The sequence below is a fragment of the Microtus oregoni genome, unplaced genomic scaffold (assembly GCF_018167655.1).
Source record: "Microtus oregoni isolate MIOR12 unplaced genomic scaffold, Mior012 000043F_ref0000047, whole genome shotgun sequence".
Taxonomy (NCBI): domain Eukaryota; kingdom Metazoa; phylum Chordata; class Mammalia; order Rodentia; family Cricetidae; genus Microtus; species Microtus oregoni.
Genome location: NW_024543210.1, coordinates 14,198,594 through 14,225,007, shown reverse-complemented (window position 1 = coordinate 14,225,007; position 26,414 = coordinate 14,198,594). Strand labels below are relative to the sequence as shown.

Sequence of the window (26,414 nt, the reverse complement as noted above, 5' to 3'; positions counted from 1 at the left end):
TAATCCAATAAAAAAATGGAGTATAGACCTAAACAGAAAATTCTCAACAGAAGAATCTAAAATGACTGAAAGACACTTAAGGAAATGCTCAACATCCTTAGTCAGCAGAGAAATGCATATCAAATCAACTCTGAGATTCCATCTTACACCTGTAAGAATGGCCAAGATCAAAAACACTGATGACAACTTATGCTGGAGAGGATGTGGGGTAAAGGGAACACTCCTGCATTGCTGGTGGGAGTACAAGCTGGTACAGCCCCTTTGGGTATCAGTGTGGCGATTTCTCAGAAAATTAGTAAACTGCCTACCTCAAGACCCTGAAATACTACTTTTGGGTATATATCCAAAGGATGCTCAACCATGCCACAAGGACATGTGCTCAACTATGTTCATAACAGCATTGTTTGTCATAGACAGAACCTGGAAACAACCTAACTGCCCCTCAATTGAAGAATGGATAAGGAATATGTGGTACATTTACACAGTGGAGTACTGCACAGCAGAAAAAAATAATGACATCTTGAAATTTGCAGGCAAATGGATGGATCTAGAAAATATCATTTTGAGTGAGGTAGCCCTGACTTAGAAAGACAATTATCATATATACTCACTCACAAGTGTTTCTTAAACATAAAGCAAAAAAAAAAAGCTAGCCAACAGTTCACAATCCCAGAGAACCTAGACCCTAAGAGAGACATACATGAATCTAATCTACATGGGAAGTAGAAAAAGACAAGATCTGAGTAAATTTGGAGCAGGTGGAACTTGAGAGAGGCAGGGAAGAGAGCAAGGAAAAATGTAGAGCTCAATAAAAATCAATAAAAAATAAATCAAAGAAGAAGCGCTTAGCATTTTAAGAAACGCTCCTGTATGGAAAAGGATTACAAATACACTTTAGGACAGATTCAGACATAAAAGACCTCTAAACAAGACACAGTGTGTTTAAAAAATGTACGTATGCTTGGGAGAGAGAAGAAAAAAGAGGAAGGAGACAATAAATGTAATATAAAAGAGTACAGACAGTTATAGGTTAAAGGGGTAAAGATAATAAAATAAATATTAAACTTGTAGAAAAAATAATAGGGTAAGAAAATAAGCCACATAAAGAATGAATATACACAGAGAGTATGGATTTTGTAATTATTGTGTTTTCTTTGAATAGTTTGACTGTGAAGGAGCTAAGGACAGACATTTCATTGTATGGGCTGCTAAGCTAAACCAACCTATATATTTTAAAGGTATCATGACTTCAGAATTGGGTCTCAGGGTATGTTATTGTGGAAAAGAGGTTCTACTTTTGTTTTCACAGAGGATGAGAACCTGTGGAATTCTTCCAGACTAATGTAGTTTGATGAACCAAAACAATCTGAAAGGTCTTCATGAATACCCCAAAAATTACTTCGCCCAATAAACAGCAGGAAGTAGTTTGGAGAGAACTCAGGCCAAATTCTCCAATATTGTTTATAAATGTTTATTAACATGTAAAGGGGGATATGATATAGAGGTTAATACTTTGCATTGGTATGGATCTTGGCTTATTGATATAGATTTGGGTCAATTTTATTGTATGTATGTTCTGCTCTTGATTAAGGTATTGTGTTTGTGTAGCTCATTTGGAAATGTAAAAGAAATAAAGGTTAATAGATAGTCATCTATAATAGTCAAGCTTATAGGTTTTCTAGATATATATACAGATATATTTCAGGTAGATAGATATTCTTCAAACCTTTCAAAGACTACAGAATATGTCATTTAAAATGTTTTAAGAACTTAGGATTTTTCATGATTGGTGCTCCTGGCAGCACCAATCTACTTCAAGAGGATGATGTACATCAAAGAGACTTCTTATGGAGTTTGTTAGCCATTTGGGCAAGAAACTGCTCTTGCCTGGACTGCTTGATGAACTGGACATGCAGGACCCATAGAGAAATGACTGCTGAACTTGACTAAAGGTGAGACTGTCCTTCGGGGTTCCTGCTTCATGAAAGAGACTGCTAGACATTCTGCAGGACACAGAAGAAAGTGACTGACAAACCACCAATCTGGGTGGAACTGTCTTTGAAATTTCTTGCTTCATAGAAAAGTCTGCTAGATACTATGGGCCTGTGGGCTGAAGATGGATGCTCCAACATTACAGAAGAACTTGGGTGACTGTCCAGGCAGCAGGATGTCTCTAACAATTCTAGAGTTTTGGAAGTAACTTACAATGCACTTCCTGTTTACTTAGGTAATATTATATCCTTTTTGAGTCTTTGATAGAGGTGGAAAATAGTTATAGTTTTCCTTAGTTATGATAAAAAATAAAGTAGATATAAATATTGTAACTGTAATTCTTGCTTGATACCTGTTTTGTTATATGTTAAATTTTACTATGTTAAAGTTCAAACTTTCCTTTTTATTTAAACAGGAAAGGGGAAATGATACGGGAAGTCCTTCTATGTGTTGCTTTTATTGTTTAATGAATAAATCTGTTTCGGCCAGTGGTTTAGCAGACTAGGGCAAGGCAGGAGTTCCAGGCAGACAGAGGAGGAGGAGGAGCCAGGGAGAAGCCATGGAGCCACCAGAGGAGAAAGAACCTTGCTAGTAGGCCACAAGCCTTGTGGTAAAATATAAAATAATGGAAATGGGTTAATTCTAGATGTAAGAGCTAGCTAGCAATACACTTAAGAGATTGGACAAGCAGTGATTTAAATAATATAGTTTCTGTGTGATTATTTTGGGAGTCTGGGTGGCCGAGAAATGAACAAGCGGCCTCATACAACAGATTTTAGTCACTTATAGTAGTGTAAACATGTTTAGCAATAAAGATGTACCAGCTGTGTATGGTGCTGTTAGCCTCGTATCGCACGCTGGAGTGAGAATCTTCCAGGCAAAAACTTCTAGAACAGCTGGCCTATGTGATGAGAGGTGTCCAAAGAAAAAGGGCAGTGAAAGGGAGAAATCTTTGACTTTATTAATGTAACAAGACCAAAAAGTTAGTTTTCGTGTTTTGTTGCCAATTTCAAAGTTTTCTTTCCTTCCTTAGATGCAGATCAACAACGAAGAGAGAAACTGAAGAAAGAATTAGCACGAAGTGAAAAGGAGCTTAAATTAAGTAAACCCACAATGCAGATCAGTTCTAAGATGAATTCCAAGTTCCTTTTTAACTCTCCTCAGAAGGTAAGGTGATTCTTCTGCTCTCTAAGAGCAGATATTTCTAAGGCACGTTGGTGCTGCAGCCTGGCTGGGGACTGTTTTCGGTAGCTTTGGGTCAGCAGACTGTGAGCATCAAGCACCAAGTGACTCTACTGCATGCTTTTCAGGCCACATCTCCTCACTGCTGCCTGCCAGGGGAAGCAGCCACGAGCAATTTTGGAAATAAATTCCTAGCTGTATTCCACACAAGCTCCACCAACTAGAAAGGATGATGTCTCAGACTTGGCCTGCAGGCTGTAGTTGGCTGGCCTGGACTATGGTTTTATTTTTTTGACTCTTCTCTAACATTTATTTGAAGAAGTGGACTTTTGTTCTTAATTTGATGAGAGGTGTTTGCAGTTTTCAGAGTCTCTCCCATGAATAGATCATTTTTTAATTAAAAACATTTTTGATAGAATGTTTTGATCTCCATGGGCAATTTTATCCAGTGTTCTTTTTGCATTTCTTGGCAATGATGATGTGATTTTCTGCTTGATCTGTTAATGTAGTGAATGACTTGTGTCCTTAATATAAACACATCTGAGCTGTGATACATTCGAGTTTCCTTCCTTCTTCCTTCCTTTTTTTTTTGTTCTGTTTGTTTGTTATTTGTTTTTTGTTCATCTTGTTTTGAGACTGGGTCTCTGTGTGCAGCCCTTGTCCTGGAACTTGTTCTGTAGACCAGTCTAGCCTCAAACTTAGAGATCCACCTGCCTCTGCTTCCTGAGTGCTGTGATTAAAACATTAAGGTGTTCTATATTGCTGGATTCCGAAGTAAATGTTTGTTTAGGATTTTGACATCTGAACGCTGTTGTTACTGGTGTACATTTTTCTCTCTGTCTGGTTATATTGGCTTCAGTGAACAAACAGAGCACAGTTTCCTCTTTTTCTATATTCTAGTTTATAGAAGTTGGAAGTTATTATTTTTTATTTAAAAGTTTTTCATACATTTTGATCATATTCTTTTCCCCTCCCCTACCCACCCAATTTCATGGTTTTTTTCCCCTCTGTCTCTCAAAAACAAAAAAGAACAAGATGAAAATCAAAGCAAACAAACAGAAAAGACAAAAGGTGCACAAAAACGAGTTCATTTTGTATTGACTAACTACTAGGCCTGGCCTGCCCTGGAGTGCGGTTGGTCCACCCAGTGCCACTCCTGAAAACAGATTTTCCTTTTCCTAGCAGCTGTCAATTTCAAATACCTTCTTAGTTAAAGGTGGGATTCTCCCCTTCTCCGCGCTGGGATTTTGTCTGATTTGAACCTGTGCAGGTCTTGTGTGTGCTGTCACAGTCTCTGTGAGTTCATATGTATACTAACCCTGTTGTGTCTGAAAATGCTGTGTCTTTGGAATCATCCACTATCTACAGATAGTACCGTCTTTCCACCTCCTTTCCCCATAGTTCCTGAGCCTTGAGGGACGGTTTCTGATAAATACAGTCCATTTATGATCGGGTGCTCTCACTCCCTGCACATTGTCTCTCCAGGTTAATTACTGTCTCTTGCAAGACAAGCTTCTCTGCTGAGGGATGGGTAATAGATACACTGATCTGCAATTTCATAATTTCATTTTTCTGAACAGCTGTTTTTATTTCCATGGAATTCAACACTAAAATGATCACTTTTTCAAACTTTAGTACTGTAGTGAGCCCACATGTCTTTATCAACCAGTATGGTGTTATCCGTTCATTCCGATGGTTGGTCTTTCATCTCTAGCCCCAGCCATTGCCTCCAGCTCCCAGTATTTTGCTATGATTGTCAGATTCTATACTTTTTGCCCATAACTTTAAACCAGTCATGATATAGCCAGGCATAGTAGTGCATGCCTCTAATTCCAGGTAGTGGCACACTAGGGGATGGGTAAGATAGGTTTAGGCCACACTAGGCCACATAGTGAGAACCTTTTCTCAAAAAATACACTGTTACTATGCTTAAAAATTAATAATTGTTTAATATCACCAAATACCATGCTATGATTTCATACACTGTCTTATTTTTGAGTTTATTGGAATTGAATTGGTATCTAGTTAACTTGAATTGATATTTTTTAATCCATAGTTTTCTTTCTCCCATGCCTTTTATCACTGTGTAATTTATATATGGGGGAAATCTGAGTTAGTAATAAAGTTTGGCTTAAATTTTGCAGAGTTCTAAATGATGTAAAATTTCTGCTGCAAACTTGTGTGGGGAACAAGGTTTCTGAAGGCCTGCAGTCTCTACTGAGTGCCAGGGTTCAAGACGGGCAAGTTATACTCTTACAGAGTAGCCATTGAGAGTAGCCCATGCTCTCGAGGATGCGTTCCAGCCCTGCCATCCATGGTATGGTTCAAAAAATAAAAGGAAAGGAAGATGGGAGGGAGACAAAGAGACGAGACGAGAGGGAAGGCAGGCAAGCCTACTTGGCAGGACAGCTTCCCCGTTGCTTACCAAGCACCAGATACTGTCTTTTAACTCCTGGTCTTTTCAGTACAAACGCAGACACGGTTTACCAGCCCAGCAATCAGTAAGGAGGACTCAGGTATTGGAGCCTTTCAGGAAGCTCTGGACTGTTTTCCTGATTGAGAACTATGGAGGAACTGAAAGCAGTTTTTAGTTAGACAGTGACATCACTGTCTTTAGAAGACTACACTGGCTGCAATGACCAGCAGACCAGTTACCGGATGGCTGCAGTAATCTGAGAGAAAGATTAAGAGCTCTCCCCGGGCATTATAAAGAACATCAGAAATACGGGTACAGGCGGCTTATTATTTAGAAAGGAGAATTGCTAGGTCTTGGTATCTGACTTGATGATATGAAGAGAAAGGCAAAAGTGATAATAATAAGATAAGGAGCAGGCTTTCTTCTGGGGTAACATTGATAAGAGGCATGAGTTTACTTCTTTGGCATGTTCAATTCACAGTGCTTAGGAACATTGAATATATTCAGGAGACAGTTGGATAGAAGCGTCTCTTTCAGGAGAAAGACCTGGGAGTTGTGAGGTGGGGGCGGCAGATAGGGTTGAGAGTGAGAGTCTCCTACGCTGTTGTAAAAACCACAGGCCAGGAGATCTGTTCTGCGAACCTCCTGTTAGTCTCTCCGTCCGTGATGCACTCTCAGGTAGATTGCTTTTTTTTTCAAGATTTATTTCACTGTATATGTATGTATGAGTGCCTGCATATATGTTATACTTCCTGCCACATGCATGCCAAAAGAAGACATCAGATTCCCTAGAACTTGAGTTACAGATTGTTTTGAACTGCCATGTGGGCCCTAGGAGTCAAGCACAGGGCCCCTGCAAGAATAACAAGTGTTCTTAATCTCTGGGCCATCTGTTCAGCCCCTATATTTTTATGATTATTATAATTGTTTAGTAATTCTTTAATAATCTCTAACATTTTATATACAAAGTAATAATTTTGAGATGAGTTTGTTGAAAATTTTTAATTATATATTTTAATATACCTTATGAATCACTTATAATAAAGTAAAATAAAACAAACATTTTAATATGTCTATTCATTTTCCCTTTAGTATCTGTAATTCTATATCTTGCTTGCCTCCATGACAGTTCATTTATGCTTTTATTCCCTTTTTTATAATTCCATTTAGAAGTAATAGTAATCTTTAGTTTGCCTACATTTTTAATAATCTTTAATAATTAATACTTTAAATACAGCCAAGTTATCTTAAATTATGAGTTTGTGTAGTATATTTTAATAATTGGGTTGATTTTATGGTTAACAATATTTATAATAATTATAAAACATTTTCACTGAAAAGATAGTTATAGTTAATGATGCTGACTTTGCCTCTTAGTATCGTAGCAGTTTCTGCAGACACATGAGCTCATATTCAGAACCCTAGATCCTCGCTGCCTGGGCTTTCCCACTCATTTCCTTCTCTCACCCTGGATCATGTGATGCCAATTTTCAGGACCCTTCCAAGTGCGTCCCTTCTAGCTGCTGCAGTTTAGATCTTAGAACACCACTTCTTCTGCCCCATCCCTGAAAAGGACTCTCTGTGCTTGGAAATTGGGTAGATGTTCTTGACATGAACTTTGCATAAATCCAAACCACACAAACAGTTTATAGCAAATCACCTCACACTTAGTGGCATCAGAGCAGGTGGACAGAACACCACCACACTGCTTGTTCTAGAACTTTCCAATGGACTGTTTTTCTAGTTGGGGTGGTTTACCAAAGTGTTACCCATATTCAATGCAAATATCTTTTCAGGCTTTGCAATATTTAGAACTAAAGGAAACAACTATATAATCTTGTTAAAGCAGATCAGTAGTACAGTTAATTTCATACTACAGTCTGTTGATTTCCAAGGGGAGAGTAGAATACAAGGTAGTGCTTGAGATAGGAAAATAGACTTAAGTTTCATGCTTTCGATTAACTCAAAAGCAATTTGCCAGCACATATCAGAAAAGAGTATTTCTTTTTCCTTATTTTTTTTCCAGTGTTGGACATTAAACATAGGACCTTGTGTATGCTAGGCAAATTTCTTTTTTGTCTGTTTGTTTACATTTACTAATTATGTGCGTGTGTGTGTGTGTGTGTCTGCATGTCTGCATGTCTGAATGTGTACATGTGAGAAAGAGAGAGAGAAAAAACTGGTGGGAATTGGTTCCTTCCTTCCACCATGTGAGATCCAGGGATCACACTCAGGTTTTAGGCTTGGCAGCAATCACCTTTATCTACTTAGCCATCTCATTGACCCCCAGCTCTGTACTTCTGTCCTTAAAGGTTCTTTTTGGTTCGTTTTAGTGAACATCACACTAATAAGGCTTATCAGGCAATCTAATGCTTTATGCATTTCTCCCTACTCTAAGCTTAGCTTATTCCATCCTATGGATATAAATAATTCTTATGGTTATTAATTAATAGCCCTGTAAGATTCAGAAATATCTTTTCAAAGAGCCGAGCCTTTTGTACGTCAGCTGTAATATGAACCCAGTTTGGGGGCGTTTTTTTAAAGCTAGTGTACTTTTGAGTAGTAACCTAAGGACTCACAATTTAATGCAGAATACTCACTTTATTTTGTGTTTTATTTTGGTAAAGAAAGGTTGGGAAGCTAATTGTGTGTCTGGATGTGTTTCCTTATTTAGATATATCTGTTTGTAAGTTAGCTGACCCGTACATTATCAAGAAAAGAATTCAAATCAATTTAAGATTCCTTGTGCTATAAACAAGATTTAAATTAGTTTTTCAGGTGCACTTTTAAAACATAGTGTATGGCATAGCAAAGAGCAGAGGCACTGAGTCAGCTTGAGTATATGATTCTGACCCTCCTTTTCTTCTAGAAAGTAAGGGCAGGGCAGGAATGTAGTTCAGTGGTAGGACACTTGCTTAGCAGCTCAAGGCCCTGAGTCCAGGCCCATCATGGGTTGGGGGGAGGTAATGGTCGTACTTTCTCACAGAGTTGGAGGCAGGGTGCATGTATAAGTTAATCCGAGACTCCCCAGTTCCATGAATTCGGTATAAATGCTTACTGTCAAATCAATGTTCTTAGCCCTCAGGGGAACCACAATGTCAGGGTGTGTTAATAGAAGAAGTGACAAGGTACCCATCATTGTCGAAGTCATTGGTCCCTTCTTCAGATGAACTGCGTCTACGTCATCCTGAACTGAATAAATTCCTCATGAATGGCACCCAGAGGCATCCCAGCACCTCCCCCCTCAGCCTGGCTTACACAGGATCTGCACCCAGGAGCCCGTGCTGCAGCCACTGCTACGACAGGCCTAGGAGTGCCTTCCCAAGTGCGCACCGCTTCCAGCTGCTCGTCTCCAAGTCCCCCAGTGGAGATCTTTTGGAAAAGCACTCCGACTTCTTCTCTAACAAGCAGCTGCCATTCACCCCACGCACTTTAAAAACAGAAGCGAAGTCCTTCCTTTCACAGTACCGCTACTACACACCTGCCAGAAGAAGGAAGGGTTTTCCAGTTGGGCGGGCGGAAGCTGAAACCCAGACTGAACTAAGCAGGTTTGTATGGCGTGCCCACAGCTGAGAGCAAGGCCAGCGAGTCAGGGGAAGTGAGCAATAAGCAGAAGTTGTTGCTTTGTTGTACACTTTATCTGCAACCTTGAGATCCAGCAGTGCCGTTCATGGGAATGAATGGTACAGCTGTCCAGGGCATCTTAGGAATGGCAGAAAAAGTAGCTGTTAGATTTGTTAGGCTCCTATGAATGAGTGCTGCCTAAGTTGTTGTAAGCACAGCTCTCGAACTTCTGTGTGTTTCTAAATGTTGTTTCAGAGAAGTCTTAAGACACATTATCAGAGAGCACTGATGTAAATAAATATTCGTGCTAACGGTGGCAAACCAGTGAGGCCCAGGAGGGAAAATAAACATTTATCTGGTTCCCTGTGTTTCTCCTGGCACATGTCCACACCCTGGGCAGTAACAGCTGCAGGCATGACTTAGACAGTTGAGGGGACATCTGGAAATTAGAATTTGCCTTGATTTTGATTTCTGTAGTGGATGGTTCATGATATTCAGTATCTTTGCCAAGTGATTATAATTTATTCCATACTAGACTTTATTCAAACATTGCAAGACTAGTTTTATGAGTGGAGAAGAGGGGCAATGATGGCGAATGGATTTAATTTACGAAAGGAATTGGACTTGTAACAGAAATCATCAACCAGAGGAGAGATGAAGAAGTCATTGAATCTGAATTGAAATGAGACGGAGGCGGCATGGCTTCTGTGCAAGGGTGGCACACAAACGGGTGCATTCCATGTCTTCATGAGTACAGGAAGGGTCATCTAGGGAGGAAGGGGTAGGGCAGGGTGGGTGGGAGAGTAAAGAGAATGAGCTGTGGATTTGTCTGAAACTGTTGAGAACAAGTTTATTCAGTAAAGAAGGAAAGAAATGAAGAGATTGTTTTATATCTTTTTAAATGTTAAAAGGATAGTCTTATTTCTCTTAGCCCATTGTATATTTAACTGAAATCTATTTTTCAAGCAGGAAAAAGGAAGTACATGTGAATCAAATCATATCTATTTCCAGATCTATATTTAAAAATTACACATTTTTTAAAGAGTAAATAGGTAAACTTTGAGTTATACCATACCTTTTTTTTCCTTTTTTTTTTTTAGTTTTTTTTTTTTCTGTCTTCAGACCACAAAAGGAGGAATAGTTTATTGTATACACTGCAGGGGAAACAGTATAGTCAGTCAGCTGTTGGAGTCACCATTATGAAAAAGGGCCTGATTGTGGTAGGGGGAGTGAATTTGTAATTGCCCAGCATGCTTTATTTTAATTAATGTCATGTGAATGAATACAGAGCAGATTGTGTGGGTGTCCAGATTGGGAAGGTTATCTTGAGCCTAGGTAGGGTTTCTTTGTAGCTTTGGAGCCTGTCCTGGAACTCGCTCTTGTAGACCAAGCTGGCTTCAAACTCACAAAGATCTGCCTGCCTCTGCCTCCTGAGTTCTGGGATTAAAGGTGGGCACCACCACCGTCCAAATCTATACCTTTTTCTTAATAGTAAAGCTTGTCAACTGTGTATATAAAGGAGTAACAATCATTTCTTTGTAAATGTTACAGCTTTAATTCTGAGTTTGGGACAGCCGAGACAAAGAACTCAGAGGACTCAGAAGTGAACATAAAGCAGGTAGTAACCATGAGTCTTTGTGTTGGTGCCTTCTGAGTTTCAGATGATTTGACTTATGTAGATGTAGACAGCTGTTTGGATGATCAAGAGGGAAATAGAATGTAGTCAGCATGCGCAGGTTTGCCTGTTTGCAGTTGTCGCGTGTGCTCTCTGCATGGTCAGATGGACCCTACCGATTCTAGGGAGTCATTTGTTATTAGCGCCTACGTGGTTCACTGGCTGCCTAAACAGGTGGGTGAGTACAAATATTAATAACATTTTCAAAAGTACAGATTCTGAGGGCCAGGTATGGTGGCATTTGACTATAATTCCAACACTTGGTAAAGGCAGGAGGATAAGAATAGGAGGCCGTCTTGGACCATACAGCCGATTCAAGTATGGCCTAAGCTGTCTAGCAAGACTGTGTCTCAAAACAACGAAGGACTGAACTATAGCTTGACGTTAGAGAAATTACTTAGCATTTGCAAGGCTGTGTTCAGGACCACAGCACCCACCCCACAGCGGCACACACAGAAAAGTAGACAAGGTACTAAAGGTGCTGCCAAGGCTACCTATGTAGCAGTTTGCATTGGCAATGCATATATTTCAAATCATACAGCATAAGGGAATCCGTAGATACCATTCTCTTACATTTGACTTTACTTTTATGAACTTTATTACATTGTTTGTATCTTAAATGTTTAGCAGTGATTTAATATATCTTAGCTTTAAATATGATTTCTCAGGCAGTCATTTAATTTGAGTCATTTCAACCATGGATTATATCCTAACTTAAATGCATTAATTCTAAATATGGTTTGCATGTTTAAATGTCAAACACAGACTCAGGGATACAAAATTAAAATAATCACGTTCAACTTCTTTTTTCTTTCTGAAAATGGGTAGGAACTTATGTTTTTACATCTCAGCCATTGATAGTGTTTTGACAGGGGGACCGCTTAGAGTTCATGTAGAAAACAGCCTCTGAAAGCTAAGTGTCTTCCTAAAAGACTAACTACTGGGTCCTTGGGAGAAGGCACAGCAGTCATAGTTCTAGCCTGGGAAGGGCTTGATAAACGATGCCTCTTTTCACCTTGAATTTTAGTGAAAAGAGTTAGGCCTGTAGATAACTAAGTAAGCTAATGCAGGGCAGGTGAGATTGCTCCCCAGGTAAAAGTGCTTAGCACAGAAGAGTGACGCCCCTAGTTCCCTGGAGTCCACTGCGGAAAGAGAAAACTGACTCCCAAACGTTGTCTTCTGACCTCTACGTGTGTACCATGGTGTGCTCAAGCCTGTACTCACACAAACATCATACATCATTCTCATCTTCATAACATTACTTATGGTGACGAGTGAAATTGGAAGAATCCCAGTTGATTACATTGCATTCCGAATGTTCATTCATAACCCTTCAAGAAAAATGGATGCTCACAGCAGTCTTGGACTTGAGAAAGCTAGTGAAATAGTAACTGCAGTAGATCTATAGTTTAACCACACTTTTAAAACTGTAAAGCCTTTTGCATGAATCAGCTTTGTAGGACTGGGAATATAACTTACTCGATAGAGTACTTGCCTAGCATAAACAAAGCGTGAATTGGTGTAGCAGTGCCTCCTTTTTTTTAAAGTATTTATTTATTTTATATGCATTGGTGTTTTGCCTGCATGTATGTCTGAGGGTGTCAGATCTTGGAGTTACAGACAGTTGTGAGCTGCCATGTGGGTACTGGGAATTGAACCTGGGTCCGTTAGAAGAGCAGCCTGTGCAGTATTCTTAACCGCTGAGCCACCTCTCCAGCCCCAACAGTAGTACCTCTTGTTCATTTCTTTCTTCATTTCTATTTTTGTTGTTGTTTGTTTGGGTTCTGTTTGTTTTGTTTTAAGACAAGGTATGTCTAAGTAGCCCTGGATATCCAGGAGCTCACTATGTAGACCAGGCTGGTCCACATTTGCATCTGTGTGGTCACCTACATCTTTGTGTACCATGTGCATGGCTGGGGTGCCCAAGGAGGTCAGGAGAGGGTGCTGGATCTGCTGGACTGGAGTTAAGGAAGTTACAAGTAGCCATGTAGGCACTGGGAACCAAACCTTGGTCCTCTTAACCGTGGAGCCATCTCACTAGCCCCAGCAGTACATGATTGCAATTCCAGTACTTAGATGTTAGAGGCAGGATGATCAGAAGTTCAAAGTCATCATCAGGCACAAAGGAATTTCAAGGCCAGCCTGAGCTACAGGAGACCTGTTTGAAAACAAAACATAACTTTGTAAAGATTAATGCAAGTAAAATATTATTTGTGACACGTCAGAAGAAATCTGTTCAAGTAATGTGCCACCGTTTTGTTTGTTAATGTTGCCCATATGCCACTGCTACTGCAGCTGCTTTCCTGTGTGACATAGCGGGTGTTTGAAACAGATGTGCTTTTGAATTTTTAATAATGTAGTCAATGAATTTTTCCCCCAAATTTACTTAAAAGCTGCAAATTTGTATACTTTCATGGGTTTCTGGTCTTACTTTTGTTAGTTTTTGTTTTTTAATGCGGGTATGTACACATTGTGTGTAGGGGTGATGTCTCCCATCCAGTTACTAACCAGACCAGCTCTGCTTCACTTCCAGGATCAGACAAGACGGGGGCACTTTCAGGGTGGTGTGGCTAACCAGGCATGGTGGCACACACCTTTAACCCCAGCACTTGGAAGGCAGAAACAGGTGATCTCTGTGAGTCTGAGGACAGTCTGGCCTATATTAGCAAGTTCCAGGATAGTCAGAGCTGAATAGTGAGACTTTGTCTCAAATAAAATAAAATAAAAATGTAAAAGGTGTATGGCTGTGGACTGCTCATGGTGATGAGCCTCTCTCCCAGGTCCCCAGGTGACCTGTGAACTGTGACCTCATGCTTCATCCTTTCAGTACTGGGGTCACAGGTGCAGACTCCTCCACAGTCCTATTTATGATTTCCTAATGCCATTTAAAATGCTTCTTATTAACATGGGTAAAATGCTGATTTGATGGGCTATTCTTTTTTTTTTATTAAAAATTTCCGCCTCCTCCCCTCCTTCCTTTTCCTTCCCCCTCCCCCATCCTCCACTCCCCTCCCCCTCTGTCTCCAGTCCTAAGAGCAGTCAGGGTTCTTTGCCCTGTGGGAAATCCAAGGTCCTCCCCCCTCCATCCAGGTCTAGGAAGGTGAGCATCCAAACAGGCTAGACTCCCACAGATAGGCTATTCTTTTTTTGTTAGTTTGTTTTAATATATCAGGTACTTTTTGTATTTGTTTTTATTAATATTTTCTATTTTCTTTCAGAACATAGTTTTGAAACAAAATTAAATTTCTTCTTTTTGTACCACTTCCAGGCACTTAATTCCAAGGCAAATGGTGCTGAGGACAAAAACCGTCCTTTACCTTCACAAGGACAAAACTTAGGATGGGACAGGATTAAAGATGGCACTCTGCAGCGTTCCTCCCACAAGTGAGTGGCACCTAGGTCTCAGAGTGAAACCCTGCTTCCATTTGCTTTCCTGTGTAATCGACGCACAGCATTTCCCCTAAGTGCTGTTTCAATTCCATGTGCTAATGTATTTTAGTATTACACAGTTCTGTGGCACTGTTAGTAAAGGTGAGAGTCAGTTGTGCTAATGTGTTAATAAGGGGAAGGGATGCTAGTGTGCAGTAGTTGCTGTCTCTCCTCACATTAAAGAAGATTGTCCTCTGGCAATGGTGTTAGCCAGTTTCTATGACACAACAGTGCTGAAGAACTGACCTCACCATTAGATGAGCTGTGCGACTTGGAGGCCACAGGCTGCTCCCAAGTGAAAGTGCTCGCCATGCAAGCCTGATAAACAGTTTGCTCCTCAGCACCCATGAGAGGAGGAGAGAAGTAACTCCTGAAAGTTGTACACATACTCACACACACACACACACACACACACACAATAATTGTATTAATAAAAGTTTCAAAAGTCTTGGGGGCTGGAGAGATGGCTCAGAGGTTAAGAGCACTGATTGTTCTTCCAGAGGTCCTGAGTTCCCAGCAACTACATGGTGGCTCACAACCGTCTGTAATGAAATCTGACCTCCTGGCATACATGCAGACAGAACACTGTAAACAAAATAAATAAATAAAAATCTTAAAAAAAAATTCAAGAGCTAAAAATTTGTGATGTGTAACATTCCCACATGCCAGTGTTTGTCTGCTCTGCTGTTGGGAGATGCTCTTTAACACTGTGTCCCATGCCTAGTGACTGTTACATCACACCTAGCAAAAATGTGGACCAGCAAGCTTTGGCTGTTAATTGCATTTCCAGTGTAGGAGACTGGATATGAGATGAGGGAAGAAGAGTATTCACAAGGGGAGAATGAGGACATGTTTTGGAGCAGACAGGAAGAAAAGGCGCATCTTCTCCCTTAGCCCTTTACCAGGGACATCTTGATTTCTAAGACTATAGTAGGTTGAGTACCAACTCCGTCCTTGAAACTCATTGAACAAACAGCACATGTTAGCATATGTGCACACACACATGCAAGCACACTCCCACAGAACTAAATCACAGATAGGAAAATACTTAGAAATTTCAAAGCATATAGCTACTAATGTAGACAGAATATCAATCATGGAATCTTTGTATGCCTACCCTTATGGCTGCTGTTAGAACATTTTCCCTCTCTCTTTTTCTAGGACGCTCTGTGAGCTCTCTACACAGCTTTCTTCAGACAGCAAAATCTACCCTGAGTAAGATCACTCTGACCTCTTTCTACTTAAGTGGGAAGCAGAATTAAGATCAGGAAAGCCTGATAAGATAAATTAAGATGGGAACTCGTCTTTCTACACCCAGCTCTGCAGTATCAGTCATTTAATCCATGCTGATGGACAGATTGTCGGGCATCTTATCTCTAGTGAAAATGTGTCCCTAAGTTAATATTATCTACTAATAATTTCTAATAATTGCTTATTTTTATAAATTAAACTAGTAAAGAACCCTACAGGAAAGGATTTGGAGCTCAGGGGCCTCTTGGGAGGTTTGTGGCTGCTCCGCTTCTTTGCAGCCTGTCGTCTTTGCTTTCAGTGGTTACGGTACATTCTTAAGTTATAATTTTCAGGAAAATAGTCTGCTTTATAGTTTCATTTATTTGTTCTTAAGCAAGTTCCTATGGATTGGTTTTTAACACGCTGGTTTACACAACCACCCGTCCCCAGTTAGTCTCCAATTGAGTAAGTACTTACCATTTCCATTCATTCCCGAGTTTGAGCTAACTAGAATCAATAACGGTAGTATCCTGACTTTCTTGTAATAGGTACTAGAAGTTAGACATGAAGTAGTATATCGTAAGAAATGTGTCCAATTAAAAAATTACTACTACAATTTTTCATCCATATATTTGCCTATTAGAAATTCTTTTTTCTAAGGATTTTGAAGGAAAAAAAAAAAGCAATCTTTCTAGTCAGTAAATTTCCCATCCCAGCTTGAACACAAGATGCTGAGCAGGGCTCAATAAGCATCACGCCCCTGCTTCCCTGGGTGGGCCCTCTTTGTCTTTTTGCTGTTATGAATGTTCCACAAAGATGAAATTTTGCTCCATTGGGTGATAATTTTCTTACTTCTATGTTTTCCTTTTTGAACATGAGAAAGCAGGTTTGTTTATAGTATTCCTGTACTTGTGGGCAGCAGTCCCTGTAGTGGTGATGTGGGTGCTCCTGCGTGACCTCCCCTCCGTGTGATGGTTCTGATGCGCTTGTGTTCCTCTGCAGTGAAGAGGAGCTGCTCTACCTGGACTTCATGGAAAATGTGACAGATGAAATTTTGAAACTTGGTTTATTTTCCAACAGGTTAGAGATTTTTTTTAATGTGTGTGGGAGTTGAGATGTACATTGAATATTTTTCATACAGTAAGATTTTTTTAAGTTATTAGGATATAAAAAGTTATGTTGCTTCTTATAATTATATTTTTATAATTGATTGTAAATTATAAAGACTTTTATCTATACACTACAAAAAACAATAGATTTTTTTCATTTAAGTATTATTATATCTTAGTTATATCAAACTGTATAATGAATCGAATTTTTGCTACTATTTTGGAAAACCTCCATAATTCCACCTTGCTATCACGAACTCTTATGGGAATCAAAAACAAGCTTTCAAATTTTATTACATTTATGTGTGTGTGTCTCTGTGTGTGGTCACATGCCACAGCAGGCCGTCAAAGTGTGTGTGTGTGTGTGTGTGTGTGTGTGTGTGTGTGTGTGTATTCACACACCACAGCATGCTGTGAGGGTCAAAAGACAACCTATGGGAGTCAGTTCTCTCTCCACCGTGTGGGTCCTGGAGATTGAACTTGGATTATCAGGCTTGCTGTCGATTACCTCCACCTGGTGAGCCCTCTTATCCACCCACAACATCTTTACTACAACATGTAAGATCTAATAAAGACAAAAGAAAAGCTCTTTGTGTACGTATAGGAAATGGAGAGTTTGCAAAACCAGATTAGCCGCTGCGTTGCTTTTGGAAGCTGTGTGTGGGTGCAGCTCAAACACTGCTCTGTCTACAGCCACTGAGCATTAGATTCCACTTCATGTAGCAGAGCGTAGGACTGCACAGCACTCTACACAAACTGCAGACATCGCAGTGGCCATTTCTAGCCCTTTATCAGGGTTTACTTTTTAATGAAGGAAGACACGTTGTTATTGGAATAAAAAGACCAGCGGTGTGTGCCAGTACTCTCATACCTCTTTTCATTTGAAAAAAACATGTTTAATGGGGCTGGAAGATGGCTCCGTGTTTAAAAGCATTTGCTATACAACCATGAGAACCCACGTTCAAATCTCAGCACCCACATATTGAACCAAGTGGGTCTCATGCAGGGCTATAACTCCAGGGCTGTTGGGTGTTGGAGCGTGGGCAGACTGGAGGATTACTTGGGTTTTCTGCTCAGAAGAACCCCTGCCACAGAGGAATAGGCAGAGAATGTTAGACACTGATGCTGCCCTTGACCTTGAGGACACACAGGCATGCACGCTCACACATTCACATACAAACTGTTAATTTTAAGAGTTGCATAGGAGTTTTGTAGAACAGATATGTCGAGCATTACTGGACTACACATTTTAGATGGCTAAAATGGTAACTTTTATGGGTTTTTTTTTTATCACAAAACCAAAAAGTTTTACATAGCATTTACATTTTTCCTTAAACGTTTATATTTTCCTCTGGTTCATAAGACTAAACATAGAACCATCCTGAGAAAGAAACTAGAAGGTGCAGGAATAGGTATTCTCAGCCTGAAGGATGCTCGAAGTGCATCTGTTGACCAGAGAGAGCATGTGTGTGCGCGCGCATGCGTATACCTGAATATGTATTACTTAATCCCACCTACAGAAGCACAGAAAAAAGCCACGGTGCACATATTCCAGAATGTGACCAGTAACTGTAAAGAGTAGGATACAAGTTTCTTGGTCTTTTAAAAATGACAGAATAATCCAGACCTCCTATTCTACGGGTCGGCTCATCTCACTCAATAGTATGAACCATGGTAACTTGAGTGACCAAGGAAATTAGTTGTTGTTTTCAGGAAACCTGTGGATAGGTTAGTGTGATTCTGGGCCTGGTGTAGAAAGAATACATTCCCTGAGGCTAGTCACATCTGAGTTAAATTCGCTGAAGGGCTTGTGACTGACTTTAGGGAAAGGAATCTCATCCTAGAGATGTAACACAGTTTCTGCGGCTTTCATACCCCGGCTTTGGCAGGGAAATAGGTAACATTGTTTCTGTGAGCCAGGCCTGGTGGCACAGGCCTGTAGTCCCAGCAAGGAGGCAGACCTCTGAGTTCCAGGTCAGCCCGATCTGCTTAGAGTTCCAGGCCAGCTAGAGCCTCATAGCAGACCGTGTCAGGGGTGGGCAAAGGCAGATTGTATGTCTAGCATAAATACCTGGCATTCACTTAGAGGTCATTGACCTATCATCAATGGAGTGTATACTTAAGGAGCCACGGTGAACCAGCTCTGTGAGAGCATTTTCTCAAGGTTGTAGGGAAGGAGCACAGGGAGCTTTTGGTGTCTGTCTTACAGAGAGAGAGCTCTGCAGGGAGGGGAGTATTGTGTCTCACCTAAAACACTCACAGAAATAGAAACAGTACTCAGGTCTTCAGATACACTGGTATCTATTATATAACTTAGATGTGTAACCCAAGGCAGGCTTCCTGACAGTTTAGAGAAGTAGACAACAGGAAAGATTGGTCTCCAGTTGCACAGAGAAAATGATTCATCTGGAAACCACTTTCCAGCCTTTGTCAGCTTTTATATTATGTTCCTATTTTACATTGAATGGGTTATCTGATTTTAAGATGTTAATATTTTTCTTGATCATTTGTAGGTTTTTAGAACGACTGTTTGAACGACATATAAAACAGAATAAACATCATTTGGAGGAGGTTTGTCTTTCTTTAGAATTTTATGTTTTTGTAAAACATTGCATAGACCATAAAAGAGCTCATTTAAAATAGGTACTTTCCCCTGGGTGCTTTTTGTGAGGGGAAGGGGCGCAGGGGCTGTGGAAGTGTTAATCCTCTGAGACTATCAGCACTGCACACAAACATGGTTTAGTTTATTAGCTTAGCTAGTATAGTGATCCTCATAATTGCATATTCCTTTCCATAATCCTAGGGGAAAATGCGCTACCTGCTACATGGCCTGAAGGTTGACTTAGGCTGCATATCTGAGGAAGAGCCAGCAAAGCAGAGCGATTTCAGAATGTTGAATCAACTTGATTTTCAAAAGGCTCTGATTTCAAAACCAAATGAAGGTACAAGTAATGATGATACAGTAATTGAGCAAGAGCGTCAGCAGTTCCAGGAGGCTCTGCACATGCTGTCGTCTATGCCGCAGGATGAAAACAAGCTGTTCTCTTTACCAGGTGAATTCCTAATACCTGACCGTAAATTCAAGGATTCCGAAAATGTTATAGTTCAACAGGTCAACGATGAGACAGCTCTTAAGGTCTCAGCCTTGGATGAAAACTATCCAAGTATTTCTGACAGGTTACTAGACCAGGAAGCCTCTGTGGATGTTATTGAAGGTGACAGTGACTCTGAAAGTGTTGAGACTTCCAGGGAATTATGTTGTCTTAGCACAGTACTGGCCCCATCTGTTCAGTTCCCCAGCATCAAAGACGGCAGTAATCATGACAAGCAATTACCGACTCTAAAAATCATGGAAATGGGCATTGAAGACTAACCTTTGGATCTTCACTAATAAATGTTCCATGTGGCCAGTAACTCAATATTACTTTTCTTGTTTTCCTTTTTTACATATTAAGATTTCTGTATTTTCAATGCTGTATAATAAATTACCATAAATTTAGCATCTTGAAGCACCACATACTTATTATTAATACTATTGTCTGTGGTTCGAGAACTGAAACACAGGAGTGATGTGTGCCCTACTTCAGGGCTCAAAAGCTACAATCTAGGGCTGTGATCTCATTGGGAGACTTGGCCGAGGGACTCTGCTTCCATGCTCAATTGGCAGAATTCTTTTCCTTGCACCATAGATCTGAGGCTTCATTTGGTTTTGGCTGGTTGGTGGGCAGATGACTGCTCGCCATCCCTGCCACGTGCACGCTCCTTAAGCAGGCCACATCCTGGCTGTTTGTGAAGGTGGAGGAGACTGCTAGCAAGATGGGTCATTTGCCAGCACTTCTTTTTTTAGCTCTTGATTAGAAGCAAACAAGACCTGGGTCCCTTGCATACTTAAGGGGTAAGGGGATGGCATACAAGGGTGCAGATGCCGGAGGGTGGGAACCACTGGGTTACCTGGGGCTCTTTGACCACCACTTCTAAAGTTGCATTTTAGAGGAACGTGTTTGACCCAACATAGTGGCCTCATCATCATTGGGAAATGGTTTATAATCTGGGATGGTCTTAAAGCATTGCATCTTATAATGTACGGAGGCTGGAGGATTGAGAGTATCTGCCCTTTGGCATGCCAGGCCATTTTTATGCTTTAACTCTGAATCCAGTTTTTTTGTCTTTGGAGCCTTTACCCATTCTAATGTTTATACCTTTTAGGACATTTTAATATTCTTTAGTTTCTCTTTAAATTTTGTTTTAAAAGATGAGTTAATATAACAAGGGGTGGTCTACACTTAGCTGTGGATGTAAGGATGAGCATGGAGAATGCATTAAAGATACCGGTGTGGGAGTTCGAATGTAAGTTTTTAGAGGGTGACACTATTAGGAGGTTTGCCTTTATTGGAGTAGGTACGGCCTTGTTTTAGGAGCTAAGTATCTGTAGGGGTGGGCTCAAGATACCCAGTGTTCCAGACCACTTCCTGTTGCCTGCAAGATGTAGAACTCTCTGTTACTTCTCCAGCACCATGTCTGCCCTCATGCTGCCATGTCCCACCATGATAATGGACTGAACCTGTGAACTGTCAGTGAGCCACCCCAATTAAATTTTTTTTTCTAAGAGTTGCCATGGTCATGGTGTCTCTTCATAGCAATAGAAACCCTCACTAAGACAACTGGCTTAAGGAAGTGGCAGTAGTAGGTCTTCCTCTAGGTTCTATGGCCATGGGTAGTTGGCTAGATTTACATTACCAGGCACGACTTACCTCCTGTTGAGTGGGCCTTAAGTTCAATTACACAGCTTGGTTACCTCCAAGATATAAGTGCTGAACCACAGGTTCCTTTGCACTGCCTCCCCCAACCCACCCCACTTCATGTCAACTTCCCATATCCATGAGGTATTGCTATTAATATGAGATTTGGGGAATAATCACTAAAGGCTGTAGTTGAATAGTAATGTGTTTGTGTGTCCCGTTGACAAGAGATCAGTTGCTCTGGCCAGTTTTGTCAGCTTGACACAAACTAGTCATTTGGGAAGAAAGACCCTCAAGAGAAAATGCCACTACAAGATTGTGGGCAAGCCTGTGGGGCTAATGATTGACATTAATGCGACTGTCCCACTGCGGGCCGTGCCACAATTGGGCAAAGTAGCCCCGAGTTGTATAAGAAGCAGGCTGACCAAGCCAGGAGGAACAAGCTAGTAAGCATGCCTCCATGGCCTCTGCTTCACTGAATTCTGGTTCCTTCCCTGACTTCCCTCAGTGATGGAGTTGTAAACTGAAACGCCGCCCCCCACACACACACACACATGCATGCACGCACACACAAATTCTAAGTACCACTACTGTACCTTTGGAAATCTCTTGCTGCTCTAGTCATTGTGGTTCATAGGTGTCACATCCAGATAGGACTGTTGATTGCTCTTCTTCCTTGGCAACTTTGCATGGCACTGTCTGGTACTCTGAAAGCTAGTTCAGGGAGAAGCTTCTAGCTCAACCACAGTTTAGTTCCTCCAAGTCCTGAATCTAAAGCTTGTGGTGTCATCAGCAATGGGGACTTATATTCAAACTCTGGGAGAGGAGCAAGGGCAAGGGCAATGGCAATAGCCTATTTTGTTTGGGGGATGACCTGAACTCCCCTAACCAACTCAAGGGATGCTTCCGAAAATTACATAATAACTATTTTAAGCGTGGTGGTTTGAATGAAAATGGCCCCATGGACCAATGTTTAAATACTTGGTCCCCAGTTGATGACTGTTTTGGAATGATTAGAAGGTGGCCTTGTTGAAGGTAAAGTGTCATTGGGGGCAGGTCAGCTTGAGGGTTTCAATAAGCTCAGTGCCATTCTGTGTGCCTCTCTTTCTCTGCCTACTTGTAGATCAAGATGTGAGCCCTCAGTTGTCCTTGCTACCATGCCTTTTCTCCATCATCACTGGCTGTTTCTGTTACTTTTTGTTACCGTGCTGAAATACTGTGACCAAGCAACTGTTTTGGGAAAGGATGAGGATGTATGGCCTTGTTGGAGGGACAGGCTTTGAGATTTTGAAAAGAGTGCTATTCCCCCATTCTCTCTCTCCACTTGGTGTTTATGATGAAGATATGAGTTCTCAGCCACTGCTCCAGGACCAATGCCTACCTGCTGCTGCTGTGCTCCCTGTATGATAGTTTAGCCCTTTGAAACCATAAGCCCAATTAAATGTTTTTCCTTAGAAGTCATCTTGGTCATGGTGTTTTGTCATGGTAATAGAAAAGTAACTGTAGTGCAATTTCTAATTGGTCTTAATAATAAAAACCCAGAGGCACACATTGGGTGGGGGGAAGCTGAAAGATCAGAGAAGCAGAACAGCCAGCCACCAGTTCTCATCTCTATATGAAATCCTCAGAACCAAGGGGGCAAGAGCCTGTCTCGAATCCTCAGACTGAATGCAGTGAGCTCCTATCTCCTCCCACCTTATATTCCTCTCTCCTCTCAGCCATAATCCTTCTTATCTCCACCTCCCTAATGCTGTGATTAAAGGTGTGAGCCACCACCCTCTGACTCTTTCTCTTTTAGACTGGATCAATCTTGTGTAGACCAGAGTGGCCTTGAACTCAGATCTGTCTGCCTCTTCTCCCTCCCAAGTGCTGGCTGGGCTTAAAGGTGTTTGACACCATTGCCTGGCCTCTATGACTGACTAGTGACTAGCTTGGCACTCTAATCTTCAGGCAAGCTTTATTTGTTAGATATCACAATATCACATGTAACAAATATAGTAAGAAATATTTGTGTTGTTCAATGTCCATTAATTTTAAGTGATCACTAATCTTAGACAACACTAACATGTGACGTGTGGACTTTACTAAAAGGTGGGCTGTGGTAGTTTGAATAGGAATGGCCCCATAGACTCACATGTTTGAATGCTTGGTCATAGGAGTGACACTATTAGAAGATGTGGCCCTGTTGGAGGAGGTGTGTCACTGTGGGGGCAGGCGTTGAGGCCTCATAATCTCAAGCTGCACCCAGTGTGGCACCCAGTGTCTTTCTGCTGCCTGCAGATCAAAATGTAGAACCCTCCCTTCCTTCTCCAACACCATGTCTGCCTGCATCCCACAATGCTTCTTGCCATGGCAATGATGGCTTTAATCTCTGAAACTGTAAGCCAGCCTCAATTAAATGTTTTTCTTTCTAAGAGTTGCCATGCTGGGCAGTGGTGGTGCACGCCTTTAACCCCAGCATTCAGGAGGCAGCGGCAGGAGGATCTCTTTGAGGTTTGTTTAGAGTACAAATTTAAAGTACATATGCATACTCAAATGGATACTGTTCATGTCTGACCACTGAAATAACGTACGTAGTCTACTTGCAGTTTAAAAACTAAGGCTGGTATGACAGCTCAATGGGTAAAGGGATAGAAAACAAAACAGGCCCTGCTTCAATAAGGTGGAAGGAGAAAACTCCCTCCTGAAAGCCAGCCTCTGATCTCCATACACCGTGGTGCACACAAACACAGCACACACATGCATGAGCAGACACATTTTTAATATGATTTAAGATAGGGATCTGTTTTAATCAGCAGTATACTGAAAACTGTTCACTAACTCCAGATTATTAAAAGTACTTTATTTTGTAAGCACACATCACCCATCTAAATGGTTTTGGAATCTGTTCGGAAGACTTGATTTCACTACACACACAGTGACTTCCAGATGGCCTCTAGACGGCGCTGTTGACTTGGTAATGCTGCAGGCTGGTGCTACATACCTTTCTTCCCTTCTCAACCCAGGGACCACACCAAGGAGGGAATGGTAGGTACGTCCAGTGGAAAAGGTAGACGGAATGCTTGGCCAAATCACCCCTCACCCCACCTCACAGCCACTTTCTCAGGCAGCATTCACGCTTGCTTCATGATCAGTTCCGTTAAACATTCCTATGAAACTCAAGCCAATCTGTCTTCCATTCTGAGTCCCCACTGCCTGGCAGAGCAGGGAGAACTCATTCTCTGATCTCACCACCAGGGGGCAGCAGGGACAACAGTCATTCTGTAAATTTGCTGAGGATACAAGGTGGTGATTTGGTTGTTACTTCCTACCTTTCACAACCCAGCCCCAACCAGGCCCTCACCTCACCCCAGTCCACCCCTCCCCTTGGCTCTGGGGACAAACTAAAAGAATTGGCACATCCACTTAATGCCATCATTTGCAAAAGTAAATGTGACTACCTCATCCACATGCAATAAGCTTTTAGAATGTGTTTATTGAAGAGCAGACAAATACACAGATGGTGGATGCCACTTATGCGACCAGAGAACCCTCGAATGTTCCCTGAAATCCGCTATCCAACCCATACTTGCAGACTTTGGACTTTACCCTCCTTCTTCTACACATAATTATAGGTACTAGGACCAGAGCCCTTATCTGCAGGAATTTAAAAAGTTCCTTTAAGAGAGTTCCCTCAGCTGTCACTCAAAAAGGACCCATCTGAAGTTTTTTAATGAGTTTCAAGTAAAAAATCATTTTAGTTTGTTTCATGTGCTCTTTTCTTACTAAATTTATATCCAAGAGAATTTCCTTTAAAGGCTGGTGCTAAAAAGGCATGGTACTAAGCCTCAGGTGGCAGAGGCAAGCAGAGGAAGGAGTTTCAAGACCAGCCGGGCCTACACTATGGACTCCAGACCATGACAGGCTAAACAGTAATGTGTGTGCATGTGTGTGTGTGTGTGATATATTGTTTTTATATATATATATACTAAAAACAATTTACTTCTATCCCTACACCACAAAAAAAGAGGAAAAGATTAAAATAGTAACACGTTTCCCTGTTTGCATTTATCCGCATAACTCTCCAGTAACACGCTTGTGCACTGCAGACCTTCAGCTTAATATATATGGTTATAGTTTGTCGATTTTCTACAATATTAATGTATCTTCCTATCTGAAATGAATTTAGCCATGCCTGGATATCATATAGTCCTATATCACGACCCTGTCCTCCTCATCTGTGTTCCAAATAGACATTTCTTAGACATTTCTCTTCCTGGAAGTTTCTTTTTTTTAATGGTTTATTTTTATTTTATGTGCATTGTATTTTGTATGTGTGTGGGGGAGGGAGTCAGATCCCCTGGAACTGGATTATAGACAGCTGTGAGCTGCCATGTTGGTGCTGGGATTGAACCCAGATCTTCTGGAAGAGCATCCAGTGTTCTTAACTGCTATTTCTCCAGCTCTCTTTTCTGGAAGTTTCTAAGGAACCGCACCTGTTAATTAAATTCTAAGGGTTTGTGGATGCTTCACAGTAGGAGTTCTTGAAGAAAACAACTGGTCACAATTTAACATTTTAGTTTATACTCTAAGATGAGTGCCCCCGAGGCTTAAAAACACAACTAGAAATTCCAACACAAGCCCCCAGGAAAATCTGGAATTTTCCCCCAAGAAAGCTGGTGCCAGAAATACCAAAGTTAACTGGTAGAAACATTGGTTTGCAACTGTTTGTGTGAAAATGTACATTTTGATATTTTTGATATGAAATCAATACCATCAAGGAACTAAAAGCCTCGGTGATACACTGTATAAATCTGACAGACTCTTCATTCTGAATTCTCAATTCAGACTCTTCAGTAAACCTTTTAAGCCTTAATATTTGAAATGGACCTCAAAACTTACATTATTCCAAAATTCAATTATGTGGAGGTTTTTTTTACTCAGAAATTTTCTCATTTGCTAGCTGTAATTAAGTTTAAAATTAATGTTTCGTAGAAGTGATGTCAAGCATACATTGGAAGAGTGATAGGTTTACACCGTGTAATTTTGCCCTGAAGGAATTAACAAGGTATTGCAACACAAACACAAACAAGCCATAT

The 26,414-nt window shown here is 40.9% G+C and overlaps 1 protein-coding gene across 3 annotated transcripts in view; it reads left to right on the top strand.

Moving 5' to 3' along the window:
• Positions 1–20,090, top strand: part of Spata7 (spermatogenesis associated 7) — a 36,129-nt gene extending 16,039 nt beyond the window's left edge. For all 3 annotated transcript variants that reach the window (XM_041633285.1, XM_041633284.1, XM_041633282.1), the window contains 8 exons: positions 3,026–3,159; positions 8,669–9,138; positions 10,706–10,772; positions 14,098–14,213; positions 15,420–15,473; positions 16,491–16,568; positions 19,111–19,168; positions 19,401–20,090. In XM_041633285.1, the coding sequence (XP_041489219.1) occupies positions 3,026–3,159; positions 8,669–9,138; positions 10,706–10,772; positions 14,098–14,213; positions 15,420–15,473; positions 16,491–16,568; positions 19,111–19,168; positions 19,401–19,970 (1,547 nt within the window). In that variant the 3' untranslated portion in view covers positions 19,971–20,090. The remainder of the gene's footprint in view (positions 1–3,025; positions 3,160–8,668; positions 9,139–10,705; positions 10,773–14,097; positions 14,214–15,419; positions 15,474–16,490; positions 16,569–19,110; positions 19,169–19,400) is intronic.
• Positions 20,091–26,414: the final 6,324 nt, after the last annotated feature.